This window comes from Bombina bombina, chromosome 3 (genome assembly GCF_027579735.1).
Source record: "Bombina bombina isolate aBomBom1 chromosome 3, aBomBom1.pri, whole genome shotgun sequence".
Taxonomy (NCBI): domain Eukaryota; kingdom Metazoa; phylum Chordata; class Amphibia; order Anura; family Bombinatoridae; genus Bombina; species Bombina bombina.
In genome coordinates, this window is record NC_069501.1 from 1,218,336,595 (window position 1) to 1,218,363,379 (window position 26,785).

Below are 26,785 nucleotides of genomic sequence, written 5' to 3' on the forward strand. Positions count from 1 at the left end.
ATGGGGCTATTTCTACCCTTGCTAAACGTACTACCATTCCTACATCAGATGGTACCTCGTTTAAGGATCCTTTAGATAGAAAAATTGAATCTTTTCTAAGAAAAGCTTATCTATGTTCAGGTAATCTTCTTAGACCTGCTATATCATTGGCTGATGTTGCTGCAGCTTCAACTTTTTGGTTGGAAACTCTAGCGCAACAAGTAACAAATCGTGATTCTCATGATATTATTATTCTTCTCCAGCATGCTAATAATTTCATCTGTGATGCCATTTTTGATATTATTAGAGTTGATGTTAGATTTATGTCTCTGGCTATCTTAGCCAGAAGAGCTTTATGGCTTAAGACTTGGAATGCTGATATGGCTTCTAAATCAACTCTACTTTCCATTTCTTTCCAGGGAAACAAATTATTTGGTTCTCAGTTGGATTCTATTATTTCAACTGTTACTGGTGGGAAAGGAACTTTTTTACCACAGGATAAAAAGTCTAAAGGTAAAAACAGGGCTAACAATCGTTTTCGTTCCTTTCGTTTCAACAAAGAACAAAAGCCTGATCCTTCGTCCTCAGGAGCAGTTTCAGTTTGGAAACCATCTCCAGTCTGGAATAAATCCAAGCCTGCTAGAAAGGCAAAGCCTGCTTCTAAGTTCACATGAAGGTACGGCCCTCATTCCAGTTCAGCTGGTAGGGGGCAGGTTACGTTTTTTCAAAGAAATTTGGATCAATTCTGTTCACAATCTTTGGATTCAGAACATTGTTTCAGAAGGGTACAGAATTGGTTTCAAGATGAGACCTCCTGCAAAGAGATTTTTTCTTTTCCATGTCCCAGTAAATCCAGTGAAAGCTCAAGCATTTCTGAATTGTGTTTCAGATCTAGAGTTGGCTGGAGTAATTATGCCAGTTCCAGTTCCGGAACAGGGGATGGGGTTTTATTCAAATCTCTTCATTGTACCAAAGAAGGAGAATTCCTTCAGACCAGTTCTGGATCTAAAATTATTGAATCGTTATGTAAGGATACCAACGTTCAAGATGGTAACTGTAAGGACTATATTGCCTTTTGTTCAGCAAGGGAATTATATGTCCACAATAGATTTACAGGATGCATATCTGCATATTCCGATTCATCCAGATCATTATCAGTTCCTGAGATTCTCTTTTCTAGACAAGCATTACCAATTTGTGGCTCTACCGTTTGGCCTTGCTACAGCTCCAAGAATTTTCACAAAGATTCTCGGTGCCCTTCTGTCTGTAATCAGAGAACAGGGTATTGTGGTATTTCCTTATTTGGACGATATCTTGGTACTTGCTCCGTCTTTACATTTAGCAGAGTCTCATACGAATCGACTTGTGTTGTTTCTTCAAGATCATGGTTGGAGGATCAATTTACCAAAAAGTTCTTTGATTCCTCAAACAAGGGTAACCTTTCTGGGTTTCCAGATAGATTCAGTGTCCATGACTTTGTCGTTAACAGACAAGAGACGTCTAAAATTGATTACAGCCTGTCGAAACCTTCAGTCTCAATCATTCCCTTCGGTAGCCTTATGCATGGAAATTCTAGGTCTTATGACTGCTGCATCGGACGCGATCCCCTTTGCTCGTTTTCACATGCGACCTCTTCAGCTCTGTATGCTGAACCAATGGTGCAGGGATTACACGAAGATATATCAATTAATATCTTTAAAACCGATTGTTCGGCACTCTCTAACGTGGTGGACAGATCACCATCGTTTAATTCAGGGGGCTTCTTTTTTTCTTCCGACCTGGACTGTAATTTCAACAGATGCAAGTCTCACAGGTTGGGGAGCTGTGTGGGGATCTCTGACGGCACAAGGAGTTTGGGAATCTCAGGAGGTGAGATTACCGATCAATATCTTGGAACTCCGTGCAGTTTTCAGAGCTCTTCAGTTTTGGCCTCTTCTGAAGAGAGAATCGTTCATTTGTTTTCAGACAGACAATGTCACAACTGTGGCATACATCAATCATCAAGGAGGGACTCACAGTCCTCTGGCTATGAAAGAAGTATCTCGAATTTTGGTTTGGGCGGAATCCAGCTCCTGTCTAATCTCTGCGGTTCATATCCCAGGTGTAGACAATTGGGAAGCGGATTATCTCAGTCGCCAAACGTTGCATCCGGGCGAATGGTCTCTTCACCCAGAGGTATTTCTTCAGATTGTTCAAATGTGGGGGCTCCCAGAGATAGATCTGATGGCCTCTCATCTAAACAAGAAACTTCCCAGGTATCTGTCCAGATCCCGGGATCCTCAGGCGGAGGCAGTGGATGCATTATCACTTCCTTGGAAGTATCATCCTGCCTATATCTTTCCGCCTCTAGTTCTTCTTCCAAGAGTAATCTCCAAGATTCTGAGGGAATGCTCGTTTGTTCTGCTAATAGCTCCGGCATGGCCTCACAGGTTTTGGTATGCGGATCTTGTCCGGATGGCATCTTGCCAACCATGGACTCTTCCGTTAAGACCAGACCTTCTGTCTCAAGGTCCTTTTTTCCATCCGGATCTGAAATCCTTAAATTTAAAGGTATGGAGATTGAACGCTTGATTCTTGGTCATAGAGGTTTCTCTGACTCCGTGATTAATACTATGTTACAGGCTCGTAAATCTGTATCTCGAGAGATATATTATAGAGTCTGGAAGACTTATATTTCTTGGTGTCTTTCTCATCATTTTTCTTGGCATTCTTTTAGAATACCGAGAATTTTACAGTTTCTTCAGGATGGTTTAGATAAGGGTTTGTCCGCGAGTTCTTTGAAAGGACAAATCTCCGCTCTTTCTGTTCTTTTTCACAGAAAGATTGCTATTCTTCCTGATATTCATTGTTTTGTACAAGCTTTGGTTCGTATAAAACCTGTCATTAAGTCAATTTCTCCTCCATGGAGTTTGAATTTGGTTTTGGGAGCTCTTCAAGCTCCTCCGTTTGAACCTATGCATTCATTGGACATTAAATTACTTTCTTGGAAAGTTTTGTTCCTTTTGGCCATCTCTTCTGCTAGAAGAGTTTCTGAATTATCTGCTCTTTCGTGTGAGTCTCCTTTTCTGATTTTTCATCAGGATAAGGCGGTGTTGCGAACTTCTTTTGAATTTTTACCTAAAGTTGTGAATTCCAACAACATTAGTAGAGAAATTGTGGTTCCTTCATTATGTCCTAATCCTAAGAATTCTAAGGAGAAATCATTGCATTCTTTGGATGTTGTTAGAGCTTTGAAATATTATGTTGAAGCTACGAAATCTTTCCGTAAGACTTCTAGTCTATTTGTTATCTTTTCCGGTTCTAGGAAAGGCCAGAAAGCTTCTGCCATTTCTTTGGCATCTTGGTTGAAATCTTTAATTCATCTTGCCTATGTTGAGTCGGGTAAAATTCCGCCTCAAAGAATTACAGCTCATTCTACTAGGTCAGTTTCTACTTCCTGGGCGTTTAGGAATGAAGCTTCGGTTGACCAGATCTGCAAAGCAGCAACTTGGTCCTCTTTGCATACTTTTACTAAATTCTACCATTTTGATGTATTTTCTTCTTCTGAAGCAGTTTTTGGTAGAAAAGTTCTTCAGGCAGCGGTTTCAGTTTGAATCTTCTGCTTATGTTTTTTGTTAAACTTTATTTTGGGTGTGGATTATTTTCAGCAGGAATTGGCTGTCTTTATTTTATCCCTCCCTCTCTAGTGACTCTTGTGTGGAAAGATCCACATCTTGGGTAGTCATTATCCCATACGTCACTAGCTCATGGACTCTTGTTAATTACATGAAAGAAAACATAATTTATGTAAGAACTTACCTGATAAATTCATTTCTTTCATATTAACAAGAGTCCATGAGGCCCACCCTTTTTTGTGGTGGTTATGATTTTTTTGTATAAAGCACAATTATTCCAATTCCTTATTTTATATGCTTCGCACTTTTTTTCTTATCACCCCACTTCTTGGCTATTCGTTAAACTGATTTGTGGGTGTGGTGAGGGGTGTATTTATAGGCATTTTAAGGTTTGGGAAACTTTGCCCCTCCTGGTAGGAATGTATATCCCATACGTCACTAGCTCATGGACTCTTGTTAATATGAAAGAAATGAATTTATCAGGTAAGTTCTTACATAAATTATGTTTTTTGCTACAAGCAGCATTGAGGTATGGCTGACATTTATTTCCCTGCAAGGGAAGGGGTAAGCAGTAGACCTATAAAACAAAAGGGGTGTTACTGAAACCTATGCTTTATTTTATTCAGTTGACATTTTGGGTCAAACATTATAATGGACACTACATTATAAAAAGACACTGGGAGATATGCATAACGTTTTTTTTGTTTGGGTAACAGTTTGACCGTATTGAGAGTTACTTAGGGGTTAAAGATTCCACATGGCTTATTATTTGAAACCGCTTCTCCATGCGGTTGCTCGGGCCTACTCAGTCATCGATCATGATGGGCGGGGCTTATTTTCACGCGCTCTGTACTCTGGCTGGGAAGCAGCAGGCATTGGCTCTGGTTGAGCCTAAGCAGGGGTTCTCGTATCTGGATTGTTGTCGAGTCACTTCGAATTACCCTGGGGGCATGTAGGTGCAGAGAGGGTATTTTTGTTGACTTTAACATAATAGTGTCTATAAGTACATTTTAGGGGTTAATTCTCCCCTTATTTTTGGGGTGCAATAATTTTTGGAGCCATTATTTAGGTTTAGTTTATTTTTATGTGTAAATTAACAGTTTAAAGCAGTTTTGGAAAAATTGTACGCTTTTTTTTTATTTCTTAAAGGCGCCGTACACGTTTCTCAAAAAAATGATTAAAGCAATTAATAAAGTGTTTAACGACTATTGGTGATTATTACTAGTCTGTTCAACATGTCTGACATTGAGGAATCCCATTGTGGAACCCCCTCTTACATTGTGTACCTCTTGTACTGAAAGGACATTACACTGTAAAAAGCATATTTTAGGTCAAGAAAGTGTGCCTAAGGATGATTCTCAATCTGAAGAGAACCAGGATATGCCATCCAATTCTCCCCAAGTGTCACAACCTTTAACGCACACACAAGCGACGCCAAGTACCTCTAGTGCGTCTAATTCTTTTACTCTGCAGGAGATGGCTGCAGTTATATCAACTACCCTTACAGAGGTATTATCTAAATTACCAGTATTACAGGGTAAACGCAGTAGGTCAGGTATTAAAGGGACAGTATACACTCATTTTCATATAACTGCATGTAATAGACACTACTATAAAGAATAAGATGCACAGATACTGATATAAAAATCCTGTATAAAATGGTTTAAAAACGTACTTAGAAGCTTTCAGTTTAGCTCTGTTGAAAAGGTAGCTGGAAAGCCCACTGCAAGTGGTAAATAAGACACTCCCCCCTCCCCCTTCTTTTGCATATGAAACGACCCTTTACACAAACAGGAGCAAGCTGGAGAAGGTAGCTGTATTCAAATAAAACTTTGGGGCTTGGTTAGGAGTCTGAAAATCAGAGCAATGTTATTTAAAAATAAGCAAAATTATACATTTAAAAAAAAAAAAAACTTTATGGGCTTTATAAATAGATCATCTACAAAGCATTTATGCAAAGAAAAAATGAGTGTATAATGGCCCTTTAATGTGAATACTGAATAGATGTAGTATGAAAGATCGTATCTATAATTTTATCAGCTGTCTCTTGCATTTCTTCCATATCTATCACTCTATTATCTATTTCAGAAATGTCCTTTTTCATATTGGCCACTTCTGATTTAATTAGGTCTTTAAGTGATTGCCAATTTACCGACTAAGGCAGAGTTTCAATGTCCCTTTTTAAAGGGACACTCAATCAAATTTAAACTTTCATTATTCAGATAGAGCATGCCATTTTAAACAACTTTCCAATTTACTTCCAATAACAAAATATGCACAGTCTTTTTATATTTAAACTTTTTGAGTTACCATCTCCTACTGAGCATGTGCAAGAATAAGTGTGTATGCATTTGTGAATGGCTGATGGCTGTCACATGGTAGAGGGGGAGTGGAAATAGACATAACTTTTAAAATTGTCAGAAAAAAAATCTACTACTCATTTGAAGTTCAGACTAAGTGCTATTGCATTGTCTTGTTATTTTGCATCTGTTGATTATGCAAATCTGCTGTGTTGACTGGTCCTTTAAGTTGTGATGCATATTCAGGGGAGATTGAGATTTGTGTATTATCTTGTGCTTATGAAATGCTGCTTTGATCTGTAGTATCTTCTATTTGTGGAGTTATAGCAGCCTCTAACAAATAAGGTTGTGGGTATAGAAGGTATTTAGTTTTGTTTATCTGATTTAGCATTTCTTCTCATTATAGAATACAAAGAGCTTGTTGGAATCAGTTATCCACTCAAAAATAGAATATTTGCACTAAAGTCTCTTTTTTTTTTTCTTTTTTTTTTTTTTTTTTTTTTTTTTTTCTTCCCTGCTCTTTTTTGTTGATTTAATGAAATATATCCAGTTTGCAGATTATGGAAAAGTCCCCAGAAGTGAACAATTATCAGAAGGTTATACTTGTCTGTGTTTCTTATGCAAAGTATATATAAAAGAACATACATAGATTATAACTTTGCAATAAAAAATCCCTGAGATATAAAGCAGCGAACGGTATAATTTCGTTCGATAGCTCTGTAGTACTTTTTTGTTCAGTAAGCATTTATCTCTACCATTTTTTAGGTATGGTTATTATTTGACCTTTCAAGCTGTGCAGCTCGTCTAGATTTACTTAGATTGATATTGCTGTATAAGGAGGGGTTGTAAAGTAGGAGCGCATGGCTGCTAGTTATGATTTATTCCGTTCTGGTTAGTATTACTGCATATAAATGTGTCGAGCACTTATCTGATTGCTGAGAGGTACATCTGTCGAGTCGTGTATCCGATCTATGTAGAAGTTTCCCTGAAGCTTTTAAAACTTCGACCGCTTTGCATCCAAGATGGCGGCTGCATCAACCTTCTGATATGTGAGTTGGATGTTAATGCCGCTACTTCATAGCTTTATTTGCCCTCCAAGATATCTGTTAGCAGATCACATATTCAGGTATGTGCTTGGTGTTGTTTTTTGGGCAATATCTCTAGTCCTCACTGGCTTTAGTGTGCTGTTTCTGCTCAGAGCTCCTCTAGCATGCGACCATGTCCCAGCACGGCCAAGCTCTGCCCCTGAAGGTGTCTGAAGATTTTAATCCTTTAATGGGTACTTTCCCTGCAAGCAAGGATTGGGACTATGTTGTGTCCATGTCAATCTCTTTAGTAAGAGTAATTGTGGCTTTTAGCAGTTAGAAGACGGCGAGGTGGTCCTTAAACTTCTAACATCAATTCTACCCCTTGATATAAAACCAGGGTTGGTTACTCTGTTTTTTCTTTTCTTCAGGTCCCTGGCAGAGATCGGCTGAGTCTGTCAAACCTGGAGTTGGAGAGAAAAATGAAGACTTCTGACTGTGAGTCCCTGAATCCTCTACCCCCAAGGGGGCTGAGGAGTACCTTCCAGTGAGGGTGAGCAACGAGGGAAGGGGATATATCAGCCTCTCAGAAATTTTAATATTCTGGCTTCGATTTTCTCTCCCTGGATTGGCAGTTTTCATCTCTCCCTAATAAATTTATTCAGAGACAACTGCCAAAGCTGGCATATGATACCTTTTTAAGGAAAGGGATTTTTTGTTATGCGGTCTAGATTTACTCACAACCGCAAACTAAGCTAGCATTTGATACTTTTGCTTTTCTATTCCACAAAAAGAGTTTGTATATCTCTAGAGGGGATTTTATATTATACTCCATGTATGGGGTTAATTTACATTCCTGACTAATAGAGCATTTATTGGCGTGACAATGCTCTCTTATCTTTATTATGTGGTGGTATTTCATAGACTTTAAAAATTTTGTTACAAGCCCTTTAGATAGACTTAGAAAAAAATCTACGCTGTTGAATAAAGTACGGCAGTTAGTTGCGCATCTGAAACATACTTTTTGGCGGCAAACCCGCTGCAGCAATAACTGTGCTTTTCAATAGTAGGCAGTGTGGACAGACGTTCGTATACTCGTTGCTTCAGTATTTATGTGTCTACTATCACTTGGTTAGAAAAGGTACAGCAGCTAGTTGCGCATCTAAAATTACTTTTTGGCGCCAACCCCGCTGTAGCGACATAACTCTGCTGTTCAGTGGAAGGCAGTGTGGACAGACAGTAGTGTACTCAGTGCTTGATTTTGTGTGTATACTATCGCTTGGGTGAAAGAGGCGCCTTTTTGGTTAAGCTAGTCGGCGCCATCTTTTCCTCATGACAGCTAGTCTGTTCTTCATGGCGGCAGTGTGTCTAACACCTTTTTAGCTGCTGCAGCTCTTTTAGTGTTAACTCAATTGCACGATCTCTTAGTAAAATGAAGGCTAATTCCACCTCACTCATAAACAGTGTGCAGGGAGATATATCTTGAATATCGCTTAGACCAGCGATCTTGCTATTTGAATTTGACTTATTTTTGTAAATTATTTTATTTAAGTCTCTAGAGGAAATCTCCCTTTGGGTTTAATGCCTGTGGCATGTAACTGAGGACTTTCAGTTTGTCCACTTTTATTTTGTGTTTACAAGGTAATACAAGGAGATATGAGGGAATATTATTCTTTTTAATTTTTTTTTTGTGGGTACTTGCTGCCATCTGGTGGCAGTTCCTGTACATGAATAATTTTTAAAGTGAAGGTAAACTTTGATGAATGAAAGCCCGTTTTTTTAAAAATACTATTAAAAACAGGGGCACTTTCATTCATCAAAGTTTACAAATCAGCCGTTTTGATTAAAAACTTACCTTTTTTTCTTTTCACAGCCAGAGCAGCTTCCCCCTTCTGGAAATCCTCTCTTCACACATCAGCAATGACTAATCCGACTTCCTCCAATCACAACATGGCCTCAGGCAATAACCACCCTGGGGGGAAAGCCGTGATTGGAGGAAGCCGGATAAGTCATTGCTGATGTGTGAAGAGAGGATTTCCAGCAGGGGGAAGCTGCTCTGGCTGTGAAAAGAAAAAAAAAGTACGTTTTTAATCAAAACAACTGCTTTGTAAACTTTGATGAATGAAAGTGCCCCTGTTTTTAATAATATTTTTAAAAAACAAGCTTTCATTCACCAAAGTTTACCTTCACTTTAATGTCTTATGTGTTTCTTTCTGAGTGATATTAAGAGCTTATTCTGTTGGCATATGAAATACTCGGATATCTAAGTGCCCTCAATGTTTCCCTGTCAGAACAGGGGCTCCATCTAAATTTTCCATCATATTGAGAATTTTTTTTTATTATGTCCATATATTGTGGACTTATTTCAACATGTATCATAGTCTCTTATATATTTTTTTCTAGGTTTTCTTTTTAAACACACAATTCTATGTTACTGGTCTCGTATGTCTCATACTTGTTCTTGTATTTTTAGGATTAATTATTGAAATTCAATATATAATAATCGTATGAAGGTTGTTTGATTACGACTCTAATAGCATTTCATTTGTTAACCTATGTTAACTATTTGACTTTTCTTTTTTGGGTCCTGGTCTGGCTGAACCTTTCCAGGTGGAGAGGGAATTTTCTACCTTAGGATATAAGGGATTAGCCCTAGAGATCGCCTGAATTTTCCTTTCCGTTCGTTTAGAAACTTCTAGGGACAGATATGCTCATTTTCTTCCATGCTGGAGCAAGCCGAGTCCTCATGGAAATCTAACCATCCTTTGGAATAAGGGTAATCAATCCAAGATGACCAGATAAGGAGAGAGACTCTTACACAGCATGCAGGATCTCACCTCTCTAGAAGTTTATTGTCCCTGTTCCTCTGACAGAACTAGGTTAAGGATTTTGTTCCAAAACCTTTTTAGACCTTGAGTATCAACATATTTCTCAAGGTTTTAGCCTTCATTATGGAGACTATCATTCTATTCTTCATTTAGTTCCATGACTACCATAGACCTGAAGGACGCGTTGTTTTATGTCCCTATTCTTAGGGAATATTCCTAATTCTACGTTTTGCCTTTTCCTTTGCCTTTTCTGGACAAATTCTTGCAATCTTTGGACCTTGACACTGTTCCTCGAATCTTATAGGGTTCTACGGACTCTTTTGGCGGTGAACAGATCTCAGAATGGCGCCACCTTTTCATTTAGCCAGTTTCCATTCGGATTCTCTGTTGTAGATTCTCCCCTTTTTTGGGTGGAAGGTGAATCTGGAGAGGAGACCTTGGGAACATACTCCAGGGTATGTTTTCCTGGGAACGATATTGTGTCGATCTCCATGTAAATTTTCCTGACGGGGGTCAGAATTTCTAAGCTTTTTTTAAAAAAAAATTTAAACTGACTTTATTGAAAAAAAATTTAAATAATTTGCAAAGCAAAATAACAACATCAGTAATATTTAACATATTAATCTAAGATTAAACATAATAAAAACAGGAATGCCTTCCCCTTTTTCCATAAAGTAAACAAGATAATAATATTAGATTTTAAGATTTTATATGAGGGTGGGAAGGAAAAGGGGGGGGGGGGGAGAAGTATATGAGAAAAAGAGGGGAGAGACGGAAAAGAGAGGGCTGCTCGTGCTCAAGAGTTAGCGACCTTCTTTGGTCGTTGTGTTTTATTATCCCTGTAGTTAGTGAAATTTGTGGCATCTATATGCGGGCTGCGCAACAATGGCTTTGGTCTATAAGGGTTTACTCAGGCTACCTAGGATCTATCTGGTTACCTTTTAAGTATTTGGAGGCATTGGTATGTTGCAGCTTCCTAACTATGGATGTTTAGGTTTGAGGTAATATTCCCATGTGTTTAGCATTTCTGCGTACACCTCCATCCTGTCATTTTTCATATAATAGTATTCCTCTAATTCTAAGAAACTCTGAGACTCTACGAGACCACATTTCTAGGGTTGGGGGCCGTTTTGCATTTCCAATTCCTTGCTATTAAAAATTGTATGCTATTTGTCATAACACAGAATAGTTTTTATAGGGTTTGTATTTGATTTTTGGGGGTTTGCTTAACAACCAAATCAATGGGTCTAAGGGAAACTGGGTGTCCAAAATTGATTCTATTTCTGATATAATTAGTCTCCAAAAGGTTTGGATTGAGTTGCACCGCCACCACATATGATCCATTTTGCTGCCTTTATGACCACATCTCCAACACTGGTCTGATCTGTGGTGGAATAAGCGGTGAAGTTTCTTAGCGGTAAAATACCACTGGTGTAGAATTTTTAAATTAATTTCCACCACAGAAAATATTGATGTTTTTGTTATGTTCTGGAAACTGATTGCGCTCGTTTGAGGGAGGATGATTATTCCTAGGTAATTTTCCCAGTTCTCGAGATATGGTGGTATATAGCCAGGTGGGTTTGTGGTTAATAGTTTATATATCAATGATAGGGTATGGGTAATTGGCGGTGTGCGAGTACATAGAGATTCAAAGTTTGTTAGAGGCCTGACCATGTTTTGTTCATGTTGCGAGATAAACCGGTGTACTCTGATAATTGAACCAACTATGGAAATAGGTATAGCCTTTATGTAAAAGGTCTGTCTGAGAGAGAATCCGTTCTTTTGATGTTATCATATGAATAGAGAGATCTTGTATAGTTGTATCCACTGCGCTTATTGTGATGTGGTGTTCTATTGTAAATTGGCCATTTTCGATGAGCGAAGTGAGGGGGGATGGTTTTGATGAGATCATTGTGTTTTTGGACAGAATGTGATCCCAGACAGTGAATGTTTATAATGCCAGTGGAGAACTACAGTATTTGCCAACTTATGTTTCAGTTTTTCCATACTCCAACACAATCTTCCCAGGTGTGGAATGTCTGATATTGAGTGTTCTAATTGTACCCATCTTTTATGATTGTAATGGATATGCCAATCAACTATTCTTTGTAAAAAAAATTGCTTGTTTGTATAGTGTGATTTTAGGAATACCTAACCCTCCCTGAAGTTTAGGTTTTTGCATGATATTAGTGTTGATTCTAGGAGGTTTTCTATTCCATACAAAGTCGCTAAATGCCTTCTGTATACTTGAAATATATTTTGTGGGTAGTGGAATTGGTAATGATTGTAGAATGTATAACAGTCTAGGAAATATATTCATTTTGAGAACATTAATTTTAGCTGACCATGATAGTCTTTTTGATAACCAAGAAGAGAGGTCTCGAATAATAGTTTTTTTGATCAATTCGTAATTTTTTGTGAAGGTTTCCTCTATTGTTGTAGCCAAATCTATACCTAGATAATGGAGTGTATGCACCATGTAAAATGAGTCATTCTTTTTACTCCTAAGAAGGGTGGGTTCATCTAGATTAATATTTAGTACTTCGGATTTTGCCAAGTTAATCTTGAAGTTTAGATTGTGAGTGGAATAATTGGAATTCCTGTAATAGAGGTGGAATAGAAGATTCCGGATCGGTAAGTGAGAATAAGATGTCGTCTGCAAAAAGGGAGAGGACATACGAATGTGATCCTGCCTGTAGCCCTTTTATGTGAGGGTTCTGTCTTATTCTAGTCGCAATGGTTTCGATGAAGCATGCAAATAACAGAGGGGAGAGAGGGCAACCCTGACGGGTGCCATTGGTTATAGTAAAGGGTGCAGACAGAGTTCCATTTATTAATAATTTAGCATTAGGATGGAAATAGAGAGCAAAAATTCTATTTAACATAATAGGGCCAAATCCCATAGACTCCAATGTGGAGCGTAAAAACCTCCAGTCAACACGGTCAAAGGCCTTCTCTGCATCAATAGACAGTAGAATGCTCACAATTTCTTTGTCTTGTGCCAAGTAAATGAAATTTTTAGGCCCTGACCGTGTTGTCCTTAGCTTCTCTTTTTGGGATAAATCCCACTTGATCCTGATGGATTATTTCTGACAATGTACAGTTCATGCGATTTGCTAATACTTTCACAAAAATGTTAATGTCTGAGTTTAAAAGGTAAATTGGTCTATAATGCGATGGGTGGTCTAAAGGTTGGTTAGGTTTTGGCAATAGTGACATGGGCCTCTAGTAAACTGGGGGAGAATGATTTAGATTCATCAATATAGTTAAAGTGTGTAAGTTGGGGTATTAAATCGTCTTGTAATTGTTTGTAGTATCTGTTACTAAATCCATCAGGACCAGGGGCCTTGCCAGTCGGAAGGTCCTTAATAACCATTTTAATTTCCTCTGGTGTGATGGGTTCCTCTAAATGCTCTTTTTGGTGCGAAGGATTCTGAGGGAGATTAAGAGAGGGATAGGTATGTGGCTATTGCTGTAGTTTTAGTGTCTTGTTCTGGAGGCGTTAAGCTGGCTGGGCCATTTAAGTTATACAGTTTTTGGTAATAGTCTCTGAAGATTCTTGTTATGGCTTTTGAAGAGAAATGTTCTCCGTTATGGTCATCTTTAATGCGTAAGATGTATGATTTGTATGTTTTTTGTTTTAAATATCGTGCTAGGGATCTGCCTGATTTGTTACGCCCTTCATAGTGTGTGTGTTGCAGTCTTAAGGTTTGTCTTTTGTGTTCTTTGTTGTAATAGGATGCTAAGTGTTCTCGTTCTGATTGTAGGATAGCTAGTATTGAGTGGTCAGAGGGGGATTTTTTATGACGTTGTTCCAGGGATTCAATATTAGCGAGTAAATATGCTAGATATGCACATTTCTTTTTCCAATATAGAGGCTTTTATGCCAATTAGTTCCCCCCTTATCACGCACTTATGTGCTTTCCATATATTTTAATTGGGAGAGGTCAGGTGTGTTATTGAAAGTAAAGTGTTCTGTAATGGATTTCGAGATTTGATGTGACACAGAGGGGTCTAAAAGTAAGTTATCATCTAACCGCCATATAAAATCTTGAATCTGTTTAGTTGGCCAAGTTAACGTACCTAAGACCGAAGCATGGTCGGACCAGGGGAGGGGGGTTATTTGTGCGGAGTGAAATAATGATAGGCCTGTGACATCAGTAAAAATGTAATCAATTCTGGTATATAGTCTATGGGGATACAAATAGAATGTATAATCTCTTGTCTCTGGATGGGAGACCCTCCAGAGGTCATGGACAACCAGTTTATTAAGGTAAGTTTTAGTACGGTTGATATACGAAGTTGGGATTGAGGAGTGCATAGACGAACAGTCTAGATGAGGGTTTAAGGGTATATTCAGATCCCCACAGAGCACCAGAATACCTTTTTGATGTTCCAAAATTAAATTAGTATCAGTTTTAATAAAGTTGGATAGTTTGGAGAGTAGATGGAAGCTAATGCAACTGGGCGGCCGTTAAAGCAGGCCTAATAAAATGATATATCTATCCTCTCTATCTTTAATAGTTTTGAGGGTTGTGAACGGGATATTTTTCCGGATTAAGATCCCAACTCCTTGTTTTTTGGATTTGGGGTGGGAGGCATAATAGCATGTTCCAAATTTAATAGTAAAGGTTAAGGGCTCCCTATGTTTAATAAAATGGGTCTCTTGGACAAATACTATGTCTGTTTTATGTCTAATGAAGTCTCTTAAAGCTTGAGATCTTTTAGCTGGGATGGTATTTGTCTGAATTCTTATGGAGTCTAGCGGTTTATGGAATTGTTGAGTTAGCCATGGGTGGATAGATAAGTGAATACTATGAACTTAAGCAACATGTGGCTTGCATTGAATAGATGGGTTGAGGTATATTTTTGTGTGGTAGTGGTAGTGAGCAGGTAGAGCAGCAAGGAGGGGGGGGGAAGAAACGAATAAAACATTTAGTAAATAATAAAAACATTAAATTAGTCAAGAGTGACTTCCGCGAGGACACGCTTCTCACTCTATAGCCCATATGATCCATAAAAAGGGTGGGCAGAAGAAACTCGGGTATGTATGCCCGATAGTACCAGTATAAATTGGTTATATTCTCCGAGGGTTTATTCTTTTATATAAAAAGGAGTACATTGCTTATCTGAATAGCTCACCACACTCCCGGCCAATTCAAACTTCAGGTTGTGGTACGGAGCCCCAGCCACCAATCCAGGCACTAACAAAGTTACATAGTGAAATGCACACCGTCGGCAGCGGCTCCCCACCAGGGGGATCGGGCCCACCCCTCACCAAGTATAAGTAATATCCTCGCTAAACCTAACATATATCTATAAGGGTGAACAGATAAAATTTGAATTTTAGAGAGCGTCTCTTGTCAATTGTTGTGGGGCATAAATCCTGGAAGATTTGGAGGGTATGGTCTTGAAAGGTTACAGAACCTTGTGATCTTGCTTGCTTCCAAACCGCTTCCTTGTGTTGATAAAAGACAAATTTCAGGATTATGTTCCGAGGAGGGCTTTCTGGGTTAGGTCTTGGTGGTAAAGCTCTGTGAGCTCTCTCCAGAGAGGCTTCCGTCAGTTCCAGGGAAGGAACTAGTTGTTAAAACAGTTGCAGAAGGTATGTAGGTATATGCTAATGTAAAATGTCCCCGGGAACCTCCCCGTATCCGTAGATTGCTACGGCAATTCCGATTGTCTAGATCTTCCACTTTCAGTTGTAAGTCCTGAATCACTGAGTCCTGGCAGTTGAGGTGTTGGGTATTATTGCTGACTATTAATTCCAAGTTTTCTTGCCCTTCTTCTTCCAAACACTCAATCCTGGATCCCAATTCATTGATATATATATTTTTTTTTTTTAGAGGATATTTCCGATTTAATGAAAGATTTTTGATCAGCAATGTCAGATTTTGACGGGAGAGCAGCTATAGTACTCTGGATTTGTGTCAATTGATCCATGGAGGATGGAGGTAGTAATGTGGGAACTTGTGTTGCCATGTTATCAGGTTGTATATCTCCTGTTGGAGCTATGTGGGAAACTTGGTCTTGTATAGCAAAAAAAGGAGCTCACCGATGGTATCTTTGAGGCTGAAGTTTTGTTAGTCTTTCTGGTAGATTTCCTAGCTGCCATAAACAGAAAGGAGCTTGAGATATTTTATAAGGTATAGGAGCGTGGTGTTTTCATGAGGCAAAAAGAAGTGGTGAAAATAAAAGAAGTGAACACTCTGTGTATATGGTATATTCAGCAATATGCTTTTAAGAGTCCCTTAGGAGTGTTGATGAGATGCGCAATTCAGGGTTCACCACAGGAAAGGCACTTTATCACAACCTTTATATGTAATATGAACTATTTATTCTCCTGTATAATGAGCTTGTGTTTGCATACTGGCATTCTTGTAATCCAACGATATTTATGTGAAACACATGATATGCTATTGATATGCAGTTGTTCCTTAAGAGTAGTCAAAGTCCCTTTTATACAGTTTAAATAACATGTTAGGCCAGGGTACGTTGGGGAGTGTACTCGATATGACTATGCATACCTGAGATGCTTTTATATTTAAGTATATAGCGTGGCCTTTTTGTCTTTTATTTGTGCATGATATAGCCTTTTTGTGAGGCCATGTGTGTTGTGGAATAGCGTGTTTATATGGCTCGTGGAGCTGACCTTACCCTGAGGGTTGCTATCCTGTTTGTGGCAACGCTAGAAGTGCCTGTGAAGAGTAGGTATCTATTCGGTAGCCAGAGAGGACCGCTATTGATCCGGTTTGTAGATGTCTTCGGAGTGTAGGCCGAATTCCAAGATGGCGACCAGACTTTTTATTTACAACTTTTCCATCCGTTTTCAAGTCGCTGGTTCACCTGACATGTTCGTTGCTTAGTCAGCTTGCTCCTATTAAACCCTCCGCTGTTCCGTTGTAGGTATATGCCCAAAATTGGCAGTATGGGGGGCTGATTGAGTGAGAGAGGCTACGGAGCTTCACAGCAGTGCAGCCATCTCGCTACGCCTCACCCTCAGAATTTCTAAGTTTTTTTGTGTCTTGTCTTTCAATTTAGTCCTCTGTAGACCATCAGTGGCTCTGGGTTTGCAGCTAGTTGGTCTAATGGTGGCTTTCCTTGGGCACAACAGCCTGCTGTAGTATCCTGATGGTTAGCTTAGCTGCCTAACAAGTGGAGGGTTTGCAGTCTGAAACCAGCTGCAGGCTCTTGCCCCTTGACTGTGTGCGCGCAAGCTGTAAAATAAGGTCTGCTTGGATTCTGGATCAATGATCATTTGGTCCTCTATCAGAGGATAGTTACAGACTCCCAGATGAGACGATTGGTCCTGGTGGATTTCTCAGGATTTTGTCCCAGGGCTCATATTTTCCTGGGACCATCTTGGTAGATTGTTCATGGATGCCACCCTTTTGGGCTGGGGGTAGTTTGGGGCTCTTTAAGAGCTCAGGAACTTGGGTCTGCATCATGTCCTACGTAGGTTTGGTGATGTGCTTTGCATCCTTAAGAGCTGAAGGTCAATATAATGCATGTCCATCAAATATCCTCACTTTTCTCTCCCTAGAGTTAAGTACTATCTCAACGTTCTGATAGCTTCGCCTCTATAAGTTAGATCTGCTTTATCAGATTTAAAAAGAACAACTTTACTCAATGGCATACATTTTCCACCAGTGAAGAACTCCAACTTTTTTTTAGCTTAGAAGAGGTGATTCGTATGTCTTCTCTCCGCCATCCACATCCCAGGGTGGACTTTTGGGAGGTGGATTTTTTGAGTAGGCAGACCTTTCATCCTGGAGAGTGGGCTCTCCATCCGGAAGTATTCACAGGGATAACTTTCTTGGATCGGTTGGCATCTTGTCTAAACGCCAAGCTCAAGGTATAGGTCTAGATCTAGAGATTCTCAAGCAGTTCTGATTGATGCTCTAGCAGTTCCATGGGACTTCGATCTAGCATTCTTGTTCCCTCCGTTTGCCCTCTTTCTCGAGTAATAGCTTGTTTCAATCAGGCAAGGGCGTCTGTCTCTATTAGCTCCTGCCTGGCCTTGCAAGATCTGGTTCACAGGTCTTGTGTAGAGGTCTTTTCTTCCCTTTGGAGGAAGGACCTTCTACTTAAGGGTCTTTTTTCTTCACCAAATCTAGATTCTCTGAAGCTGTCTGCTTTGAGATTGAACGCCTAGTTTAGGGCTAAACGTGGCTTCTCTGAGAAGGTCTTTGATATTATGCTTCATGCTCGTAAGCCTGTTATTCACAGGATTTATCTTAAGGTATGGCTTAAATACTTTTATTGGTGTAATTCGAAGGTTTTCTCTTGAGGGTTCCTCAGACTTTGGCCTTTCTTCGGGAGGACCTGGAGAAGGTTTTGTCATTCAGTACTCTGAAGGCTCAGATTTCTGTACCGTCTATTCTTTTGCTCAAACCTCTGGCGGATCTACCAAATGTTCAATCTTTTGTTCAGGCTTTGGTCAGAATTAGACCTGTGTTTAAACCTGTTACTCCTTCTGGAGCCTTAATCTTATTCTTAAAGTTTTACAGCAGACTCCGTTTTGGCCGATGCATTCCATTAATATTAAATACTCTCTTGGAAAGTTTTGTTTCCTATTGCTATTTCTTCTGCTCGCAGAGTTTCTGATCTTTCGACTCTGCAGTGTAATTCCACTTACCTTATTTCTTTCATGTAATTAGCAAGAGTCCATGAGCTAGTGACGTATGGGATATACATTCCTACCACCACCCCTCACCACACCCACAAATCAGTTTTACAAACTTTGCCTCCCGTGGAGGTGGTGAAGTAAGATTGTGCTAGATTCTACGTTGATATGCGCTTCGCAGCAGGCTGAAGCCCGGTTTTCCTCTCAGTGTGCAGTGAATGTCAGAGGGATGTGAGGAGAGTATTGCCTATTTGAATTCAATGGTCTCCTTCTACGGGATCTTTTTCATAGGTTCTCTGTTATTGGTCGTAGAGATTCATCTCTTACCTCCCCTTTTCAGATCGACGATATACTCTTATATACCATTACCTCTACTGATTCTCGTTTCAGTACTGGTTTGGCTTTCTACTACATGTAGATGAGTGTCCTGGGGTATGTAAGTCTTATTTGTTGTGGCACTCTAAGCTATGGTTGGGCACTTTTTTGTAAAAGTTCTAAATATATGTGTTTAAACATTTATTTGCCTTGATTCAGGGATGATCAATATTCCTTATTTCAGACAGTCAGTTTCATTATTTGGGATAATGCATATGAATTATCAATTTTTTCTTACCTTTAAATTGACTTTTTTCCCTGTGGGCTGTTAGGCTCGCGGGGGCTGAAAATGCTTCATTTTATTGCGTCATTCTTGGCGCAGACTTTTTTGCGCCAAAAATTTCTTTGTCATTTCCGGCGTCATACTTGTCGCCGGAAGTTGTTCGTGATTGCGTCATTTTTTTTACGTTGTCACCGGATGTGGCGTCATTCTTGGCGCCAAAAGCATTTAGGCGCAATAATGTGGGCGTCTTTTTTGGCTCTAAGAAATGTGGGCGTCATTGTCTCCACCTTTTTTTCCCATTATTTAAGTCTCATTTTTCTTTTGCTTCTGGTTACTAGAGGCTTGTTCATTGGCATTTTTTTCCCCATTCCTGAAACTGTCATTTAAGGAATTTGATAGTTTTTTCTTTATATGTTGTTTTTTTCTCTTACATATTGCAAGATGTCTCAGATTGACCCTGGATCAGAAAGCTACTTCTGGAAAAACGCTGCCCTGATGCTGGTTCTACCAAAGTTAAGTGCATTTGTTGTAAACTTGTGGTAAACTGTTCCTCCGGCTGTAGTTTGTGATGAATGTCATGATAAACTTGCTACTGCAGATAAAATTTCCATTAGTAATATTCCATTACCTGTTGCTGTTCCATCAACATCTAATACTCAGGATGTTCCTGTTAAATATAAGAGATTTTATTTCTAAATCTATTAGGAAGGCTGTGTCTGTTATTCCTCCTTCCAGTAAGCGTAAAAGGTCTTTTAAAACTTCTCATTTCTCAGATGAATTTTTAAATGAACATCATCATTCTGATTTGTCTGTTTCTGATGAGGATTTTTCTGGTTCAGAGGATTCAGTCTCAGATATTGACACTGATAAATCTTCATATTTATTTAAAATGGAATTTATTCGTTCTTTACTTAAAGAAGTGTTAATCGCATTAGAAATGGAGGATTCTAGTCCTCTTGATACTAAATCTACTAAGCGTTTAAATTCGGTTTTTTAAACCTCCTACAGTTATTCCGGAAGTTTTTCCTGTCCCTGATGCTATTTCTGAAGTAATTTCTAGGGAATGGAATAATCTGGGTAATTTCTTTTACTCCTTCTAAAAGATTTAAGAAATTGTATCCTGTGCCATCTGACAGATTAGAGTTTTGGGACAAAATCCCTAAAGTTGATGGGGCTATCTCTACTCTTGCTAAGCGTACTACTATTCCTACGGCAGATAGTACTTCCTTTAAGGATCCTTTAGATAGGAAGATTGAATCCTTTCTAAGGAAAGCTTATTTATGTTCAGGTAATCTTCTTAGGCCTGCTATTTCTTTGACTGATGTTGCTGCAGCTTCCATTTTTTGGTTGGAGGCTTTGGCACAACAAGTGTCAGATCATAATACTCATAGCATTGTTAAGCTTCTTCAACATGCTAATAACTTTATTTGTGATGCCATCTTTGATATCATTAGAGTTGATGTCAGGTATATGTCTTTAGCTATTCTAGCTAGAAGAGCTTTATGGCTTAAAACTTGGAATGCTGATATGTCTTCTAAGTCAACTTTGCTTTCCCCTTTCTTTCCAAGGTAATAAATTGTTTGGTTCCCAGTTGGATTCTATTATTTCAACTGTTACTGGGGGGAAAGGAACTTTTTTACCTCAGGATAAAAAATCTAAAGGTAAATATAGGGCTGCTAATCGTTTTCGTTCCTTTCGTCAGAATAAGGAACAGAAGCCTGACCCTTCCCCTAAAGGAACGGTTTCTGTTTGGAAACCATCTCCAGTCTGGAATAAATCCAAGCCTTTTAGAAAGCCAAAGCCAGCTCCCAAGTCCACATGAAGGTGCGGCCCTCATTCCAGCGCAGCTGGTAGGGGGCAGATTACGATTTTTCAAAGAAATTTGGATCAATTCGATTCACAGTCTTTGGATTCAGAATATTGTCTCACAAGGGTACAGAATAGGTTTCAAGGTAAGGCCAACTGCAAGAAGATTTTTTCTTTCTCGCATTCCAATAAATCCAGTAAAGGCTCAGGCGTTTCTGAAATGTGTTTCAGATCTAGAGTTGGCTGGTGTAATTGTCCCTGTTCCAGAACTGGAACAGGGTCTGGGGTTTTACTCCAATCTATTCATTGTACCAAAGAAGGAGAATTCCTTCAGACCAGTTCTGGATTTAAAAATATTGAATCGTTATGTAAGGATACCAACATTCAAAATGGTAACTATAAGGACTATTCTGCCTTTTGTTCAGCAAAGGCATTATATGTCCACAATAGATTTGCAGGATGCATATCTGCATATTCCGATTCATCCAGATCACTTTCAGTTTCTGAGATTCTCTTTTCTAGACAAGCATTACCAATTTGTGGCTCTGCCGTTCAGTCTAGCAACGGCTCCAAGGATTTATTCAAAGGTTCTCGGTGCCCTTCTATCTGTAATCAGAGAACAGGGTATTGTGGTATTTCCTTATTTGGACGATATCTTGGTACGTGCTCAGTCTTCACATTTAGCAGAATCTCATACGAATCGACTTGTGTCGTTTCTTCAAGAACATGGTTGGAGGATCAATTTACCAAAGAGTTCATTGATTCCTCACACAAGGGTAACCTTTTTAGGTTTCCAGATAGATTCAGTGTCCATGACTTTGTCTCTGACGGACAAGAGACGTCTGAAATTAATTTCAGCTTGTCGAAACCTTCAGTTTCAATCATTCCCTTCGGTAGCCTTATGCATGGAAATTCTAGGTCTTATGACTGCTGCATCGGACGCGATCCCCTCGTTTTCACATGCGACCTCTTCAGCTCTGTATGCTGAACCAGTGGTGCAGGGATTATACAAAGATATCACAGTTAATATCTTTAAATCCGATTGTACGACACTCTCTGACGTGGTGGACAGATCACCATTGTTTAGTTCAAGGGGCTTCTTTTGTTCTTCCAACCTGGACTGTGATCTCAACAGATGCGAGTCTGACAGGTTGGGGAGCTGTATGGGGGTCTCTGACAGCGCAGGGGGTTTGGGAATCTCAGGAGTCGAGATTACCAATCAACATTTTGGAACTCCGTGCGATTTTCAGAGCTCTTCAGTCGTGGCCTCTTCTGAAGAGAGAATCGTTCATTTGTTTCAGATGGACAATGTCACAACCGTGGCATATGTCAATCATCAAGGGGGGACTCACAGTCCTCTGGCTATGAAAGGAGTATCTCGGATACTTGTATGGGCGGAATCCAGCTCCTGTCTAATTTCTGCGGTTCACATCCCAGGTATAGACAATTGGGAAGCGGATTATCTCAGTCGCCAGACGTTACATCCGGGCGAATGGTCTCTTCACCCAGAGGTATTTCTTCAGATTGTTCAAATCTGGGGTCTTCCAGAAATAGATCTAATGGCTTCTCATCTAAACAAGAAACTTCCCAGGTATCTGTCCAGATCCAGGGATCCTCAGGCGGAGGCAGTGGATGCATTGTCGCTTCCTTGGAAGTATCATCCTGCCTATATCTTTCCGCCTCTAGTTCTTCTTCCTAGAGTGATTTCCAAGATTCTAAAGGAGCGTTCGTTTGTACTGCTGGTGGCTCCAGCATGGCCTCACAGGTTTTGGTATGCGGATCTTGTTCGGATGGCTTCCTGCCAACCTTGGACTCTTCCGTTAAGACCAGACCTTCTATCTCAAGGCCCATTTTTCCATCAGGATCTCAAATCCTTAAATTTCAAGGTATGGAGATTGAACGCTTGATTCTCAGTCATAGAGGTTTCTCTGACTCCGTAATTAATACTATGTTACAGGCTCGTAAATCTGTGTCTAGGAAGATATATTATCGAGTCTGGAAGACTTACATTTCTTGGTGTTCTTCTCATCAATTTTCCTGGCATTCTTTTAGAATTCCTAGAATTTTACAGTTTCTTCAGGATGGTCTGGATAAAGGTTTGTCTGCAAGTTCCTTGAAAGGACAAATTTCGGCTCTTTCTGTGCTGTTTCAAAGAAAGATTGCTAATCTTCCTGATATTCATTGTTTTGTACAGGCTTTGGTTCGTATCAAACCTGTCATTAAGTCAATTTCTCCTCCTTGGAGTTTAAATTTGGTTCTGGGAGCTCTACAAGCTCCTCCTTTTGAACTTATGCATTCTCTGGATATTAAATTACTTTCTTGGAAAGTTTTGTTTCTTTTGGACATCTCTTCTGCTAGAAGAGTTTCTGAATTATCTGCTCTTTCTTGTGAATCTCCTTTTCTGATTTTTCATCAGGATAAGGCAGTGTTGTGGACTTCATTTAAATTTTTACCTAAGGTTGTGAATTCTAACAACATTAGTAGAGAAATTGTGGTTCCTTCATTGTGTCCTAATCCTAAGAATTCTAAGGAAAGATCGTTACATTCTTTGGATGTGGTAAGAGCTTTGAAATATTATGTTGAAGCTACTAAAGATTTCCGAAAGACTTCTAGTCTATTTGTTATCTTTTCTGGTTCTAGGAAAGGTCAGAAGGCTTCTGCCATTTCTTTGGCGTCTTGGTCAAAGTCTTTGATTCATCATGCTTATGTTGAGTCGGGTAGAACTCCGCCTCAAAGGATTACAGCTCATTCTACTAGGTCAGTTTCTACTTCCTGGGCGTTTAGGAATGAAGCTTCGGTTGATCAGATTTGCAAAGCAGCAACTTGGTCTTCTTTGCATACTTTTACTAAATTCTACCATTTTGATGTGTTTTCTTCTTCTGAAGCAGTTTTTGGTAGAAAAGTACTTCAGGCAGCTGTTTCAGTTTGATTCTTCTGCTTATAATTTCAGTTTTTTTTCATTATAAGATTTAAACTTTGTTTTGGGGTGTGGATTATTTTTCAGCGGAATTGGCTGTCTTTATTTTATCCCTCCCTCTCTAGTGACTCTTGCGTGGAAGTTCCACATCTTGGGTATTTATTATCCCATACGTCACTAGCTCATGGACTCTTGCTAATTACATGAAAGAAAACATAATTTATGTAAGAACTTACCTGATAAATTCATTTCTTTCATATTAGCAAGAGTCCATGAGACCCACCCTTTTTTTGTGGTGATTATGTTTTTTTTGTATAAAGCACAACTATTCCAATTCCTTATTTTTGATGCTTTCGCACTTTTTCTTATCACCCCACTTCTTGGCTATTCGTTAAACTGAATTGTGGGTGTGGTGAGGGGTGTATTTATAGGCATTTTGAGGTTTGGGGAACTTTGCCCCTCCTGGTAGGAATGTATATCCCATACGTCACTAGCTCATGGACTCTTGCTAATATGAAAGAAATTAATTTATCTGGTAAGTTCTTACATAAATTGTTTTTTCATGCTGATAAGGTGGTCCTTCGTACTAAGCTAGGATTTCTTCCTAAGGTAGTATTGGATCCAAATATTAATCAGGAACTTGTTGTCCCTTCTTTTTGTCCCAATCCTTCTTTCCAGAAGGAACATCTTTTTCTTATCTTGGATGTTGTGCATGCTTTTAAAGTTTTTCCTTCAAGCAACTAAAGACTTTCTGCAATATTTTTTTTCTAGTAGGCGTAAGGGTCAGAAAGCCACTTTTTCTCTCTGGTTGAGAAGTGTTATTCGTTTAGCTTCTGAGACTGCTGGACAGCAGCTTCCGGAGTGTATTACAGCTCATTCCACTAGAGCTGTCTCCTCTTTTTGGGTTTCAAAATTGTAAGCTTCTGTGAAGCAAATTTGCAAGGCGGCCACATGATCCTCTATCATACTTTTTCCAAATTCTACAAATTTGATACTTTTGCCTCGGCTGAGGCTTCCTTTGGGATAAAATTTCTTCAATCAGTGGTGCCTTCGGTTTAGGTCCGCCTGTCTTGTTCTCCCTCCCTTTTCATTTTGTGTCCTCTAGCTTGGGTATTGGTTCCCACTAGTAATTGGAATTAATTGTGGACTCTCCATGCCATAGGAAAGAAAACAACATTTTTGCTTACCTGATAAATTTATTTCCAGGCATGGAGAGTCCACGACCCACCCTTGGTTAAATTCAGACAACAGTTTTTTTTGTATTTTCCTATTAAGTTTAAGTAAGTTCTATGAAATCTCATGAGATTTCAGTGAAATCTCATAAGATCACAGCAAAGGTTAAGCATTACCTCAGCACTGCTGATTGGCTATTTTGTTTTTGTTCAATTTGCAGCTGTACAGCAGCTAACGTATAAATATTTACACAGCTTACTCTAGTGAGCTGAAGAAATTTTGCGGTAAAATATATTTTTTGTACATAGAGATGCTCAGGCAATATTTTCTTGTCCGCTTTTCACAGTTATGCTGCATCACTTTCAAGTGATTTATCATATGAGTATTATTTCCCTTTAAATGATTAAAACTAAACTATTAACATTTCTATTTTTTTATAGCGTTCTTACTTTACAGCATTATTTTCCAACCAGCCTATAACATTTGCACAGTAGTGTATATAATCCTGTTTGTACCCTAACAGTTGTACACATTTACATAATTTATGTGCATGTATGTATGTATGCTTATTGTACACTTTTATAAACCATAAATATATTTTTTAATAAGAATGTATAATCAGAGTCCATCCGTTCTGTCAAATATCTCATGTAAAGGTTGTTTGAAGATAGCAGTGACTCTACCTGTAATGACTCATGAAATGCCTTGTTTGTTGTACTCTGCAATTTTATACCTAATGTAGTACTATTTTAATATTTTTTTTTTATTTCTTAGAAATAAATCTTTATACGTTTGTTTTTTCCTGATCTTTTACAGATTTGTCAAGATTACAACAGCACTTGGGCCTGGGAAATGGAAGAGAAAGGATACCAGGAAATGAGTGTGGAATGCAAAGTGGGATTGTTGAAGGTAGTATAATTTTAGGTCATTTTTGCATTTGGCATCTTTTTCATATCCTTAAAGGGACAGTATACACTAATTTTCATATAACTGCATGTAATAGACACTACTATAAAGAATAAGATGCACACATACTGATATAAAAATCCAGTATAAAACTGTTTAAAAACGTACTTAGAAGCTGTCAGTTTGGCTCTGTTGAAAAGGCAGTTGGAAAGCCCACTGCATGTGGGAAATAAGACCCCCCCCTCCCCCTTTTTTTGCATATGAAAAGGCCCTTTACACAAACAGCAGCAAGCTGGAGAAGGTAGCTGACCGTATTCACCGTCATTTATTTAAAAAAAACAACTTTATGGGCTATATAAATAGATCATCTACAAAACATTTATGCAAAGAAAAAATGAGTGTATAATGTCCCTTTAAGTGGAGAGATAAGGAGGACCTCCTATTATCCCCACTGCAGTTTGAGTATTATCACTGCTTATCATGCAACCCGATATCTTAAACACAAAGACCCTTTTTAAAAGATGAGACGTATTCTCTTTCAAATAAGGAGAAGTATGTATGCAGGTTAGAAAGAGGTAATACTGACCATGATAAACGGTGATCATACAATTGAGCCTTTATATGAAGGAACATCTGTCCCTCTAAGTGGTACGGATATGAACATATGGACTTGAAAAGAACCTTCACCTTTGCCCCAGAAGTAATGAGGAACTGCATATGGACAATTGCTTTTCTGATGTCATCATGCAATAAATGATGTCACCACCTTAAATAGTAATGAGGAAATTGAGAAAAGAGGCATAAGGTTGACAACAGGGTTTAGCACAGGTAAAAGGAAGGATGTCTTCTGGCCATCTTCCACACCCAAATAGTTAGCTTTTTTTTTTTTTTAAATTCAGTTATTTTATTATTTTTGTCAAATGATTTACATTAAAGGGACATAATACTAATGTGCTAAATCACTTGAAAGTGATGCAGCATAACTGTAAAAAGCTGACAAGAAAATATCACCT

The 26,785-nt window shown here is 38.9% G+C and overlaps 1 protein-coding gene across 1 annotated transcript in view; it reads left to right on the forward strand.

Annotated features, from left to right (window-relative positions):
• RSF1 (remodeling and spacing factor 1) overlaps positions 1–26,785 on the forward strand; it is a 411,197-nt gene that overhangs the window by 70,719 nt on the left and 313,693 nt on the right. Inside the window, exon 3 of the mRNA XM_053705598.1 lies at positions 25,683–25,775. Coding sequence (XP_053561573.1) covers positions 25,683–25,775 — 93 coding nt within the window. The remainder of the gene's footprint in view (positions 1–25,682; positions 25,776–26,785) is intronic.